Here is a 15639-nt window from a genome sequence, read left to right on the forward strand (position 1 = left end):
CTCTGCCTAGGATTTCTAGTACTATGTTGAATAGAAATGGTGAGAGAGGACATCCTTGTTCCTAATTTTAGAGGAAAGTGTTCAGTTTTTCGTCATTGAGAATAATGATACCGCATGGGCTTTTATTTATGGTTTTTATTATATTGAAGTAATTTCCTTCCAGTTTTAGTTTTTGAGTGTTTTCATCATAAAAGAGTGTTTTATTTTGTCAAGTGCTTTTTTCTGTATCAGTTGAGATAGTCTTGTAGTTACTGTCCTGTAATGTGATATTCTATACTTTTATTTTTGTATGCTGAACCATTTTTGCATCACATGAATAAATCTCACTTGGTCCTAGTGTATAATTCTTTTAACGTATTGTTGAGTTCAGTTTGCTTATATTTTGTTGAGGATTTTTGTAGCACTATTCATCAAGAATACTGGACTATAGTTTTCTTTTCTTGTGGTATCTTTGCCTGATTTTATGCCAGCTTCATAAAGAGAGTTTGAAAATATTCCCTCCTCTTCAGTTTTTGGAAGAGTTTAAGAAATCATGTTAATTCTTTAAATGTTGGTAGAATTCTTAGTGGAGCCATCTGGCTCAGGGCTTTTCTTTGTGAGAAAGTTTTGATTACTGATTTAATCTGCTTACTAGATACAGTTCTGCTCAGATTTAAATTTTCTTCATGATTTAGTTTTGGTAGGTTATATATTTCTAGAGCTTTATCCATTTCTTGTAGATTATCCAATTGTTGGCATATGATTGTTTATAGCATGCTTTTATGATCCTTTTTTTTATTTCTGTTATACCAGTTGCAATGTTTTCTATTTTTGTTGTCTTCTACTTTTCTTAGCCTAAAGGTTTGTCAATCTTCTTTATTAAAAAAAAAAAAATCAAAACCTTTAGTTTCATGTTTTTTTTCATATTCTTTCTTTTATTTCTTCTTTATTCTTTATTGTTTCCTTTTCTTTGCTGGCTTTTGGTTTAGTGTGGTCTTTTTCTAGTTCCTTGAAGTGTAAAGTCAGGCTGCTGATTTGAGATCTTTTGTTTTCAACATATCTATTCACTGCTATAAATTTCCCTTTTGGAACTGCTTTTGCTGTATCCCATAAGCTTTAGTTTTTTTTTTTTTTTCCTTTATTTGCCTTAAGATATTTTCTAATTTCTTGTGATTTTTTTCTTTGACCTATTGATTGTTCAAGAATATAATTTTTGACAGATAAAAGCTTCATGAAGGAAATTATTTGGGGATGTTTAGTTGACTGTTGTATCCCTAGTGCTAGGCATATAGATGTAAGCACTCAATAAATATGTGTTAAATAAATGAACAGTATTCCACTTTTCTAAGAAATCACCAAAGTGAAACTTTATAAAAACATCAGAATTTTTATTTTTAAAACAATGACAATAAATAAGCTGCATATTAGAGCATAACAACTAAATATACAGTAGAACATATATAGTCAAATTTAAAAGCAGAGAAGAAAATTGGTTATTTTTATTACCCCCTCCCCCAACTGACAGATCCACCAGAGATTTTGGGTTAAAAAATACTTTTTCACTGTCCAGTTTGATTCTTGACCTCTTGACACAGTCGCATGTTGTTGCTACTACTGAAATCCATGCATTGGGGACAGAAAGGAGTCAAGTGGCTCTCAAAATTTGAAGGAATTTGATGCTTTATTTATTACTCTGCCCCAATGACCATTTGCAGCAGCAGTGACTTAGTGGTACCTAAGGCTGAAATCTCTCTGAATTTCAAGTTATATCATTGAGGTTTATAGAATTAGGATTTAAAATTTGTGAAATACTCTGCTCCCTCTTACCAAAACATTTTTTACTGCTCTTAGCTTAAGGACAAAGATGGGGGAGAGGGTGGAGTAGGAAAGCTGTACTGAACTGATGAATAAAAGTTATCATTCATATTTTCTTCCTTCCTTTGTCCCTTCTGTAAGGAAGTATTCTTGAAGTGGCATAGAGACAATGGCAGCATATCTCTCTGCACAGGGTCTTCAAGTTTATACATGTTTGCTATGAGTGGTAAAAACAAATTCCCATGCATAAGAAACTCAAGAGGACTACTATCTGAATTCTTTTGGTCTTCTTTTATATATATCCTGCCCCCCCCGCCCAGCATTTTATGTGTAGACTTCACTGTAGGATCAACTAGATTTCAATCCACATTGTGCGTACTGTTTTTATTTGAATTCTATGGAAAGTTTTAAAGGGCCCTAGAATGTCTCTTTCTACCTAGACTACTAAAGTGTTGTAGAATAACATTCATTTATTTAGCACTGGAACTCACTAAACCATCTCTACCTCCTGTAGTTAATTTTCTTAATCAAATATTTTAAAATTTACATTATATGTGCATTATAAGAAGTCACATTACAGATATGTAAGTATTAGACTTTTCTGTTTTCCCTCTTTAGGTCCCTTGCCCTAAGATAGCCAATATTATCATTCTAGTTATTTTGTGCCCACTCTTACCATCCTCATTCAAATATGAATGAATATACAAGCTCCTTGCCTTCATCAATATTTTTCAGAAAAAATAGGATCATATCCTACACAACACTCTAGAGAGACTAGATATCTGTCACTGTAATCATGATGCTGGGAATAACGATTACCTGTTAGAACTTTGTGTTGAATTTAGAATTAAAATTACTCTGTAATTTGTCCTTATTTATAGTGAATTCCATGGGGAGGGCTAAGAGTTTTTTAAACAGAATAGGTGCTCATAGGTATTTGTTAGATTGAAGAAAAAATAAAAACACAAAGATTAATGCAGAAAGTTTTTCAAGATATTTGATGGTATTTCTGAAATAAAACAAAATGAAAAGAGCCAAGAATGGGCTATGAGTCTGTGATATCTTTAAAAGTTACAACTTCTAGGAATGTGGGCTTTTACAACTATTGTAAAATATATAATTGTCCTATGAGATTATTTCAACAAAAATAAAGTACTAAGCCATAGTAGTTGGTTAATAAAATTGAAGCTAAATTTCTGTGAATCTGTTTCTTTAAAAATGCAGTAGTCTTGTCAACAATTAATTTGAAGTACCATTTCCCATAAAGCTGTTTGGAAAATCTAAAACAACTATATAAGGAAGAAAAACCTTGTGAATGGTGAAAAGTAAAAGTCTTGATTCTTCTGTTAAAGGTTATGCATTTTAATATGATCTTTTGGCTGATTTATGTAAAGCTTTGTATTTTTCATTTTCTCAGGCCTGTCACTATAGTGATGTATAGCACATTTAGCATCAAGTTTGCCATAAGCAATAAAGTCAAGGCCCCAAAGGAAATTTTAATATATTTCCCCATTTAAAAAATTTTTTTTTTTTTAGTTTTTATTTATTTATGATAGTTACAGAGAGAGAGAGAGAGAGAGGCAGAGACATAGGCAGAGGGAGAAGCAGGCTCCATGCACCAGAAGCCCGACGTGGGATTTGATCCTGGGTCTCCCGGATCACACCCTGGGCCAAAGGCAGGTGCTAAACTGCTGTGCCACCCAGGGTTCCCTATTTCCCCATTTTTAACCTGGAGCTTTCCATTATTCGGTTATTTTGTTGGGGATCTCCTGTTTACTTGATGTAAGTTTTATATTCACATGAATAACTTTATAATTTTAACTTAAAGTACACTTTAAATAGATTATTAGAGAAATTTAAGGGTCATCATATGTAAAGTAAAAATCTTGATGATGACTTAAATTTTACACTAACAACCTGTTATATTCTGGTTTGCTTAGGAGCATTTTTCTCTAACAAGATAAAAGAAAAATAAACAAGAAAGTGACTTTCATTAAATGTTATGCAACATGAAAAGGAAGCACATGTCTATAAAATTCTGTAAGAAAATATGAAGAAAATAACAATCAATTATAAATTAAAACATTGTATTCCAGAACTAATAGCTGTTAAAGAGAGTATAAAAAGAGTTTTCAAGAAATTTATAACCTAGTGGAAATAATAAGTCCTTAAACATTATAACAGTAAGAAACAAAGTGTTAGGACAGTTCATCTGGTATGACTAAATGTATGAATATATGAGTTCAAGCTTGCATCATGGGAAGGATGTAAACAGTTAAAGAAAATGAAAAAAGGATGATAGATACGATAGAATAAGCAAAGGCAAGGGAGGAAAGAAGCAGAAGGCATAGTAAAAGGAGTATTCATCCAATGCTCTTGTACTACTGGAGCAAAGGATACATGCTTGGGGTTCCTGAGAGCAAGACTAAGAAAGGAAGTTATGGTACCATGTTGGACAGTCTTTTTAATTCATGGCTAAACATTCTGCTTATTTAGAAAGCAATGTAGCTGTATTATAGATTTTTGTGCAGATACACAAAAACTAGGAAGAAAAGTCAATATGGCAATGGAATAGAACATGGGGATAATGAGAACAAGGAGTTCACTTAAAGAAGTTGCATGTTGTCGAAGAGTCTGGGCAAGATATGACTTCAACTAGAGAGATGGGCATGGAGATGGAATGGTGTAAAACACATACTAGTGAATTAGCATGTAAAGACTTAGATAACCAACTGAAGGTCATGGTAAAGAAAAGACAGCTGTAAGAAATGATGTCCATATTCTGTTCCTGAGTTATGAGGGGGAAAACAATTGTGTTAAAGAACAAAAAAAGGCAGAAAGTACACTTGGAGGAGAAAATGAGTTCAAGGCTTATACAAGATGAACTTGACACATGTTGGCAGTCATGTCCAGCAGCCAGTCAGAAATAAGGATCTAAAGTTAAGGTGAAAGTGTAGATATCAGCAGAAAGACCAGAAAGAGAGTAACTTGGGAATCACATGCATAGAGCTTAAAAGTAAATTGTGAGAGAAGACAAAATTTCACAGACAGAAAATGTGGAAAAAGAAAAAAAAAATGGAGCTTTAAAAAGGCTTGGGGCTATATACACTTGTTGAAAGTAGGAAGCAGAGAAACTACTGAAATAGATAGAAGAAATCTTGAGCAAGTAGAAGTCAGAATGGTACAGTGGTATATAACCAGTATAGGGTAATTTCTCAGGTAGATGGTGGTCAGTATTATTAAGGAAAAGAATTAACTAAGGACTATGAAGACCAAGAAAAGACCAACAGCAGTTCATCAAAGTAACTGAGGTCAAGCTAGATTGCAAATGTGTTATAGAACAAATAAACATTAAAGGAATTTAGGGAACAAATGATACTCTGAAATATCACTACATTCCTCATCTCACTATTATTTGGGGTAAAATGTTAATTAATTTACTATGAATTTGAAATAGCAACGTGATTTTGATAAAACATATGGAAAAGTATCTGTATTTTTGTACTCTAGCATTTATTTATCATCCTTTTGGAAATCATATTTTGTTTTCCCTTCTAGAGTGTACCCTTCCCTAAAGATGGTGACTTTGCCCAACCCAAGACATTGAGATACAATGGGATTTCTGGGTAAGAAACTCTCACTGTTTCCCTCTGGTTCCACACAAAGAATGCCACATCAAAGCTTGTCATTTGCACAAAAAAATAAATAAATAAATAAAATTAATTAAAATTAATTTTAAAAAATCCTAAAGGAGGCAACTTTTAGCAAATTACAAGAGTGTAGACAGATAAAATGTCTAAGGAAAATGAAAGAAATCACAGAACTAAATAAATAAATGGAGAGATACTCCATGATCATGGGTAGAAAGACAATATTGTCAAGATGCCTATTCTTTCTAATTTGGTCTACAGCTTCAATATAATCCCAATCAAAATGTCAGCAAGTTACAAACTGATTCTAATGTTTATGTGGAAAGGTAAAAGACTTAGAATAGTAAACAAAATATTGAAGAACAGTTACTGACTTCAAGACAAACTGTAAAGCTATAGTAATTAAGACATTGTGGTACTGGTAAAAAAAAAAAAAAATATATATATATATATATAATATAAAAGAGAAATAATAGAGAATCCAGAAAAGGGCCCTCAACTCTATGGTCAACAAATATTCGACAAAGCAGGAAAGACTATCCACTGGAAAAAGGACAGTCTCTTCAATAAATGGTGCTGGGAAGGGAAAATTGGACAGCCACATGCATAAGAATGAAACTAGACCATTCTCTTGCACCATACACAAAGATAAACTCAAAATGGATGATAGATCTAAATGTGAGACAAGAATCCATCAAAATCCTAGAGGAGAACACAGGCAACACCCTTTTTGAACTAGGCCACAGCAACTTCTTGCAAGATACATCCATGAAGGCAAGGAAAACAAAAGCAAAAATGAACTTTAGGGACTTCATCAAGATAAGAAGCTTCTGCACAGCAAAAGAAACAGTCAACAAACCTAAAAGATAGCCTACAGAATGGGAGAAGATATTTGCAAATGACGTATCAGATAAAGGGCTAGTATCCAAGATCTATGAAGAACTTATTAAACTCAACAGCATAGAAACAAACCATCCAATCATGAAATGGACAAAAGACATGAACAGAAATTTCACAGAGGAAGACATAGACATGGCCGACAATCACATGAGAAAATGCTCCGCATCACTTGCCACCAGGGAAATACAAATCAAAACCACAATGAGATACCACCTCACACCGGTGAGAATGGTGAAAATTAACAAGATAGGAAACAACAAATATTGGAGAGGATGTGGAGAAAGGGGAACCCTCCTGCACTGTTGGTGGGAATGTGAACTGGTACAGCCACTCTGAAAAACTGTGCGGAGGTTCCTCAAAGAGTTAAAAATAGACCTGCCCTACAACCCAGCAATTGCACGCTGGGGATTTACCCCAAAGATACAGATGCAGTGAAATGGCAGGACACCTACACCCCAATGTTTATAGCAGCAATGTCAACAATAGCCAAGCTGTGGAAGGAGCCTCGGTGTCCATCGAAAGATGAATGGATAAAGAAGATGTGGTCTATGTATACAATGGAATATTACTCAGCCATTAGAAATGACAAATACCCACCATTTGCTTCGATGTGGATGGAACTGGAGGGTATTATGCTGAGTGAAGTAAGTCAATCAGAAAAGGATAAACATTACATGGTCTCATTCATTTGGGGAATATAAAAAATAGTGAAAGGGATTAAAGGGGAAAGGAGAGAAAATGAGTGGGAAATATCAGAGAGGGTGACAGACATGAGAGACACTTAACTCTGGGAAACGAACAAGGGGTAGTGGAAAGGGAGGTGGGCGGGGAGTTGGGGTGACTGAGGGGGGCACTTGACGGGATGAGCACTGGGTGATATGCTATATGTTGGCAAATTGAACTCCAATTAAAAATAAAAAGAATAGACAAATAGAGCAAAAGAACAGAAGAGAGAGTCCAGAAATAGATCCACATAAATAGAAGTTAACTGATCTTTGGCAAAGGAGCAAGGCAAATAAGGGAGAAAAGATAGGTTTTTTGTTTTTTGTTTTTTTTTAAACAAAGGTGCCAGAACAGCTATACTTCCAGCTACAAAAAAAGAATCCAGACACAGTCTTTATACTTGTATATATTCTTCATTTTTATAAAAATTAACTCAAAATAGGACACAGATCCAAATATAAAATGCAAAATTATAAAACTCCTAGAAGATAACATAAAAGAAAATCTAGATGACTTTTGGTTTGGTGATGACTTTTTAGATACAATATCAAAGGCACGATACATGAAAGAAATAATAATTCAGGAAAATTAAAACTTCTGCTCTATAAAAGATATTGCCAAGAAAGTAAGAAGATAGCCATTGACCGGGAAAAATACATGCAAAAGACATAGCTGATAAAGAACTATTATTCAAAATATACAAAGAGCTCTTAAAGTTCAATAATAATAAAACGACTCAAAAAATGAGCAAAGATCTGAACAGAAACTTCAAAGAAGATATAGGAATGGGCAAATAAGCATATGAAAAGATGTTCCACATCAAATATCATCAGGAAATGCATATTAAAGAACAATGACATAACACTGCACACCTATTAGAATGGTAAAAGTCCAAAATATTGACAATATTGAATGCTGATGAGGCTGTAGAGCAATCAGAATTCTCATTTATTGCTGGTGGCAATATAAAATCTTACAGTCACACTGGAGGACAGTTTGATGGTTTCTTAGAAAACTAAACACAGACTTAACTATACAATCTGGCAGTTACATTCCTTGGTATTTACTCAGGGGAGTTGAGCACAAAAACCTACACATGAATGTTTATAGCAGCTTTACTTTTTATGTGTGTGTGTGTGTTTGTGTGTGTGTATTTTTTTATTGGAGTTCAATTTGCAACATATAGCATAACATGCATTGCTCATCCCCTCAAGTTAGCAGCTTTACTTATAATTGCCAACTTAGAAGCAACCAAGATGTTTGGTAGGTGAATGATAAGTAAACTGTGGCACATCCAGACAATGGAATATTATTCAACAATTAAAACTCAGGAAAAGACATTGAGGAAGTTACACACATATTTCTAGGCAAAAAAAGCCAATGTGAAAAGGCTACATATGGTATGACTGCAACTATATGGCATTCTAGAACTGTAGAGACAGTAACAAGATCAATGGTTACCAGGAGTAAGAGGGAAAGAAAGGATGAATAGGCAGTACACTGCAGATTTCTAGGGCAGTGAAACTATTTTGTATGATGCTATAGTGGTGGATACATGTCGCTATACATTTGCCTAAATCCATAGAATGTACAATATTAAGAGCAAACCATAATGGAAACTATGTACTTTGGGTGATAATGATGTGTTGATGTGGGTTCATTGACTGTAACAAATGGCCACTTGGATGCCAGATATTGATTGTAGGGAAAGGCTGTTCATGTGGGCATATGGGAACTTTCTGTTCCTTCTGCTCAATTTTGCTGTGAATCCAAAACTGTTGTAAAAAAATTAAGTCTATTCAAAGTTGTCTAAGGTCAGCACGGATAATACCAAGATTTTGTTTTTTCATAACTTGGCTATTGTAGATAATGTTGCTATAAATACTGGAATGCCTGTATCTCATTGAATTAATATTTTCGTATTCTTTGGGTAAATACCAGTGTGCAATTGCTGGATTATACGGTAGTTCTATTTTTAACTTTTTGATAAACCTCTACACTGTTTCTAGAGTGACTGCACCAGTTTGCATTCCCACCAATTTAAGATCGTTCCCCTTTCTCCACATCCTCACCGACACCTGCAGTTTCTTGTATTGTTGATTTTAGACATTTGGACAGATATGAGGTGATTATCTCATTGTAGTTTTGATTTACATTTCCCTGCTGATGAGTGATGTTGAACATCTTTTCACGTGTCTGTTGGCCACCTGCATGTCTTTTTTGGAGAAATGTCTGTTCATGTGTTCTGCCCTTTTTTTAATTTGATTATTTGTTTTTTGGATGTTGAGTTTCATAAGTTCTTTACATATTTCAGATACTAACCCTTAATCAGATACGTCATTTGCAAATATCTTCTCCTATCCCATAGGTTGCCTTTTAGTTTTGTTGACTGTTCTTTTGGGTGTGTAAAAGCTTTTTATTTTGATGTAGTCCCAGTAGTTTATTTTTGCCCTTGCTTCCTTTGCCTCAAAAGATAGATCTAGAAAAAAGTTGCTATAGTCAATGTCAAAGAGGTTACTGCCTATGTTCTTGTCTGGGATTTCTATGGTTCCAGGTCTTTAATATATTTTGAATTTGTTTTTGTGTATGGTTTAAGAAAGTGGTCCAGTTTCATTCCTTTGTATGTTGCTGTCCAGTTTCCCAAACACCCATTTATTGAAGAGATTATCTTTTTACCATTGGGTATAAGAACTGCATTCTTCAATGTTATAAAATAGACTATGATTTACCAATATTCTTCTTGATTGCCCAATACTGTTGATAAAATGAATACTATACCAAAACAAAAATGACAAGTCATGTCAGTAACAGCCAGTAGAATAAACTTGATTGGCTAAATAAAGTGATGATTGCCTTTTCATTCTAATATTCAAATGCTCTGCATCATTATATTACTCGCAGAGATGAAAGCACGAAAGAGAGAAGAAGGGAAATAAAACTGTGATGAAAGCAAAGAAATGTTCCAGAAATGAGAGTTAGAGATGAAGTAAAAGGGGAAAAAGGGGCACAGATCATGTACAGGTCATGGATAGTACACAGTAACAAAAGTTAGAGAAAGTGAATCCTGAGGAAGTCGCCAATAATAAAGAATGAGACTTTCACATTTCCCCAATTAATCAATGTTTCTATTAACCTCTTCTGATAAAGATATATATTTGTAAGAATAAAAAAATTCAGAGAAGAAGCTGGACATAAGAAAGCTAAGAAAATGCTATGTGGTCTTTTTCATATAGAAATGGCAGCTTAGTAAACAATGTCCAAAAATGCTCTTCAAGAAGGATGTATATAGTTAGATGTTCTGCAGTTGTCAGACACTGGGGGCACCTATTTAAAAAAAAAAAAAGAGGAAGAAGAAGAAAAATGCACATTTATTCAGTGTCAGTGAATATACTCCACTTAAATAACATTCTTTTCTTTGAGACGGCAATGGACTGGGAAAACAAATGAAATACTAAAAAAACAAGGTGAACAATGAGCTATTTAGGTAAAGCTGAGCATATAATGGCTGATGTGTCTAAACAGAAATTCAGTGGGTTTCACTCTGTGTGCGCACATGGCAGAAATAGTAGTAGAGACCTATAAGATAAGAGGTTCCTTTCATTGAATATGAAGGATGTTTGAAGAGCAGATTCAATTTCTCAAGGATTACCAACTTTTTGGGAAAAGGTCACCAATAGCCATCTTCTCATTTAATTCAGTGATCTACTTTCAATCCTGTCTATCCTAATTTTTCTGGAGCCAATGCATATGTGTCAATTTTCTCTTGAAATCATTGTGAAAGTAAATCTTAGATTTACTTGCCTTGTCCTCCAAGTGCAATTCCAAAAAGCGTAGATAAGCAACAGGTGCAAATGCGTCAGCTGAATGTATGACCACTTCTGATGAATCACTAAAACACAAACATTTTATAATGCATTTATTTACTACATAAATTGTGGCAAATTGTTTTCTGCTAGTGACTAGAAGAGACCAAAAATCCCCCTTTTGTATTTATTTCCACTAGTAAACAATACGTAGTGATTAACATCATTTTTAATAATCCAATATTTAACTAGGAAAAGGATCGAGGATGCTACATTTGCAAGAAAAAGTAAAGAAGCTTTTGTCTTTATAATGACACATAGTTCAACTTTCAGGTTCACTCAAAGCTCTCTGAACAGTTTTGAAACTTAAAATTCGTATTCAATTTCATTTTCACAAATTTGCTTGGTAGGGGCTAACCATTAAACAATAGCGCTTTATCTTCATTATCCCTTTCATTTTCAAGAGGTAATTCATTCAGTGTTTCACACAAAATCTCAATTATCCTTCACAAAAGCAGTACTGGTGACGGTTTTAAGCTCTAGGTGAACTCTTCACACTGCAATATCATTGCTATTAAAATTGATTGTTTGACATAGTAATTACCACATTCAGGTAAAATGGTATGAACTGCTTGCTGGCACCATATGGATACATGTAAATTAACTCAACTTTTATCAAAAATACCCTGTAAAGCACCTATGAATAACTAAGATTATGTGTGAAGTTCAAATAACTAATTATTTTTTATTGTTGTTTATTAAGAAAGCCATTCAACTGAAATTTTAAAAATAGAATTTCCCCATATCTCTTTAATGCCTAGGGAACTAGTTCCATTGTTTATATTAATACATTGTTAGCATTTTAACCTTTGTAGGATAGCAAAATAAATTGTTACTTTATTTGACTTTGCCACTAATGTAAGATATTTTTGAGTTAACTTTTGTAAAGTGAAGTTACTTAGTGGCAATAAAAGGAACCTCAAAATATTTGGCTCCAAAATATTAAATTTTCATGGACAAAATCTGTTTACGTTCCCCTTTGAACGATCAGAGATAGAGGCAAAAAATGTTTGATGATTAAAAATGTCAACTACCGTTCATGAACCTTTAATATCAAATATGCCTCTTGTTAATGCTTAGGAAAAATAACATTAAAAAGGGTTTCTGTGACAAGGAAAGCAACTTAGGCTATAAAAGAAACAGAAATATTAAAGAGTCAGGATCCTGACAGAAAGATAACCTGCCTTCACAGGCTACATTAACCAAAAGACAGCTCTGGTAGGGGAGGGGAGGCGGGGAGAGAAAGAGAAAGTAAAGAGGCCTGACTTGCTCTCCCACACCTGCCCCTCTGGCTTGTTAGCTCTGGTCTTGTTTTTTCTACTTACTCCAAAATTGTATCTTGGCTTATCAATCAGATTCAAATCCCAATTCCTATGTACAACCCTCACTCTTACATTAAATTTCAATCTCCCTACTCCTGATCTCAGCCTTAGAAACTGACCCTGAGCCTTAATTATGCCTAATCTAGGCAGCTTGGTTTTGCTATCCTTCACAATGGAGTGCAGCAAAACTATAATTAACCTGGCACCAATGCTATGTCAGTAGAAAGGGTTTCAAGCCCTCCCTTCTCATGCCAGCTATCTGCAATAGAAACAGAAGGCTGACAGCAAATAGCTCATTTAATTAATGTAATTACTGCATTCTGAATAAAGATGGTTATCCAGAGAAAATACAGAATATTCTAAGCACTAAATAAAGAAGAATATGATTTTTATGGATTCTATTAAACTCATAATCTCTAATTGACTAACATCATTTCATTCACTTCTACAAAGCCAGCCAACTGGAAGAGACTAGATCTCAAATGAACAGTTTTTAGTTTCAAACAGAATAATGCCACTATTGCTCTTCTTTTCCCTTTCAGAAACTCAAATGAAATTCAACTTTCAAGGATCTTTGGTTTCTGTCTGCTTTGTGGGTTTCTCGGAAATCTAGAGTATGATCTGTTGGAATATCCTCAGAGTTACCCAGAAAATTAAGACTAACTTGTGCCACAGCAAAAATGCTCTTTTCCCTGTTAATGTAAATAGTCAGTTTGGGCAGTGTATCTTATGCAACTGAGGTTTCTCTGTAGCCTAGAGGGCTAGCCCATGTTCCCTTTCATTTCTGCATTAGGCTCACCCCTAGATACAACTTCAAAAGGACAGCTGCTGAGTCAGGCCAGCATCCCAAGGTGTGAGGTCATGCGTGTGTGTGTGTGTGTGTGTGTGTGTGTGTGTGTGTACAGCCCTGCGGTATATATATATATATATATCCCCTCACTTCAAAACAAAAAAAACTTATATTCTCTTGAGACAGCCATGGTCTTTGTTCCTACCTTTCCTCTAAGAAGACAACTATACAAAGATATTCCCTGTGGACTCACACTTCTCCTTAGAAACATCTCCAGTGTCATTTCTGTGAAACCTTCCTTGACATTCTCCAACAGTTCTAGTTTTCTCCTTATATGTGCTTTAGTAATGTGTTCACAGCCTTTTCATTGCACATCCAATACATTATAATTATGTGCCTATATGCTTGTGTCTCTTAGAGAGGGACCACATTCGGGTCACCTTTGTCTGACTCTCCCCGACCCCACCCCTCTTGGCTCAGTATGGAGTACATTTATGGTATTTATCAGAAATGTGTTGAATAAATGACTGTATAGTGAAACTCTGGTAAGTATCTTCACATTACACACTATTAACTCTCACAAACCCACACTGATTTTTTAATTACCTGTCTTCTCATGGATATATACTTTCTCAAATGCATATACCACATGAACATTTTATCCATATACACACACATGCATGTCATATGCACACTATAATAATACCATATGGTATCCCTGGCCTAATAAAGATAACATTTAATAGATCTAAAAATTTAAATATAAGAAAAATAGTTCATAAATTTAAATAAATCCCAGGTGATACAGGATAGATGTCAGAAGGTAAGTAAGTACTTGATTCATTCCCACTGCTAAGTGCCACATTGTTATACTCTGTGCTGAGTTATGTCTTGAGTGGGGAGCAAATAGGAGAAGGTGGGAAAAATGAATACAAAGTGTTTTAACCATAGGATTTAATCATTCTTTCCTTATGTCCTTCCTTCCCCCCCTTTCTCCTTCCCTCCCATTCTTCCTTCCTTCCATCCATCCCATGTGTAGCAACTTTACATCAGTAGTATAGTAACATTGATAATTCAAATGGAAAGATGGAGTTGTATCAAATACTGACATTTTATAAATATGTTCATTAATAGAAGAAAATCACTTCCATTAATACAACATTAAGAGTTCAGTTCTTATGTCTGATATACATACATACATATTTTAAAGTAAGAAGCAATAAGAAAGTAGGCTCTTTATTTGAGGACCTACAATTGTCCCAGAATTATCCTCCTTTTGTAAAGCCCTAGGCTATAATTCTTTTCCTCAAGGCCTCTCAGAATAAATCCTTCGCTTTCTAAAATAAATCTGCATCTAGAAGTGAGTAATCACATATTTATTGACATGAAAAATGAATTGTAAAATGTTCTAGTTAGAAAAATTTTAAATTACTTCCAAAGACTGCTATATCAGTCTTTCCTACAAGATTTCAAAAATGTTAATTGGGGCAAAATGTATCTCATAAACTTCCAGAACCACCCTAGTTTCTCTAAATTACTTTGGGATCCAAAAATGATTCAATCTATGTTTTTGAAAAAAAAAAAAAAAATCCCTAATAATAATCAAGCCATTTTGCAAATAAGTTTACTTTTTCTCCCCTTAGAGGCAGTTTTCTCCTTTTCATCAAAAAAAATTTGTACCAGATATCTGATTTGTACCAGATTTCTTTTTTTAAAAAATTTTAAAAAGATTTTATTTATTTATTCATGAGATACACAGAGGCAGAGACACTGGCAGAGGGAGAAGCAGGCTCCATGCAGGAAGTCCAATGCGGCACTCGATCCCGGGACTCCAGGGTCACGCCCTGGGCCGAAGGCAGATGCTAACCCACTGAGCCACCCAGGGATCCCCCTGAAATGAGATTTCTAATAATCAGTTAGTTTTATGCCAACTGTGGCAGACCACTATTAAATAGAACAAGAGAAGCTGTTAAATTTGACCAAAGAATGAATTCAAAGTTACAGGGTCCAGTATTCTTAATGGTCAACTGTCAACAAATAGTTTCAAGAACTAAACTTCTTTTAATTGTATCATCTCTAAATAAAATAACTTTCATTTACATATAGTTTTGGAATGTGCAATGTATATTCACTCACAGTATCACATTTAATGCTTATTAAGTAGGTATGATAAGGACATTTTTTATTTTAAAGAGGAGGTAAGATTTTATTTTATCTATTTTTAAAGATTTTATTTATTCATGAGAGACACAGAGAGAGGCAGAGACACAGGTAGAGAGAGAAGCAGGCTCCATGCAGGGAGCCCAATGTGGGACTCGATCCCGGAACTCCAGGATCATGCCCTGAGCCAAAGGGCAGGTGCTTAACTGCTGAGCCACTCAGGCATCCTGAGGAGGAAAGATTTTATACAATAGGTGACATGCTTTTTCCACTAAACTAGGATATGTCCCAACCTATAACCTCCAATTATAACCTAAAAAGAACACATGGGATAAGTAAGTGAAAATGGGATAAGTAAAAACAAACAAATAATAAATAAATAAATTCAATAATATTTAACAAATATTTATATTAGTGACAACTACATGTTCTAAGAG

General features: G+C 34.4%; 1 protein-coding gene across 11 annotated transcripts in view; it reads right to left on the reverse strand.

Moving 5' to 3' along the window:
- DPH6 (diphthamine biosynthesis 6) overlaps positions 1–15639 on the reverse strand; it is a 195339-nt gene that overhangs the window by 40007 nt on the left and 139693 nt on the right. For 8 of the 11 annotated variants that reach the window (XR_012022425.1, XR_012022424.1, XR_012022427.1 and 5 more), the window contains one exon: positions 10869–10956. Coding sequence is in view for 3 of the 11 variants with exons in the window: in XM_072808441.1 (XP_072664542.1) it covers positions 10338–10391; positions 10869–10956 (142 nt within the window). In the remaining 8 variants the exon portion in view is untranslated. Of the gene's footprint in view, positions 1–10170; positions 10392–10868; positions 10957–15639 lie in introns of those variants that run through there. The other 3 variants (XM_072808441.1, XM_072808440.1, XM_072808442.1) reach the window with 1 other exon arrangement.

The sequence above is a fragment of the Canis lupus genome, chromosome 32, assembly GCF_048164855.1.
Source record: "Canis lupus baileyi chromosome 32, mCanLup2.hap1, whole genome shotgun sequence".
In the NCBI taxonomy this organism is placed as follows: domain Eukaryota; kingdom Metazoa; phylum Chordata; class Mammalia; order Carnivora; family Canidae; genus Canis; species Canis lupus.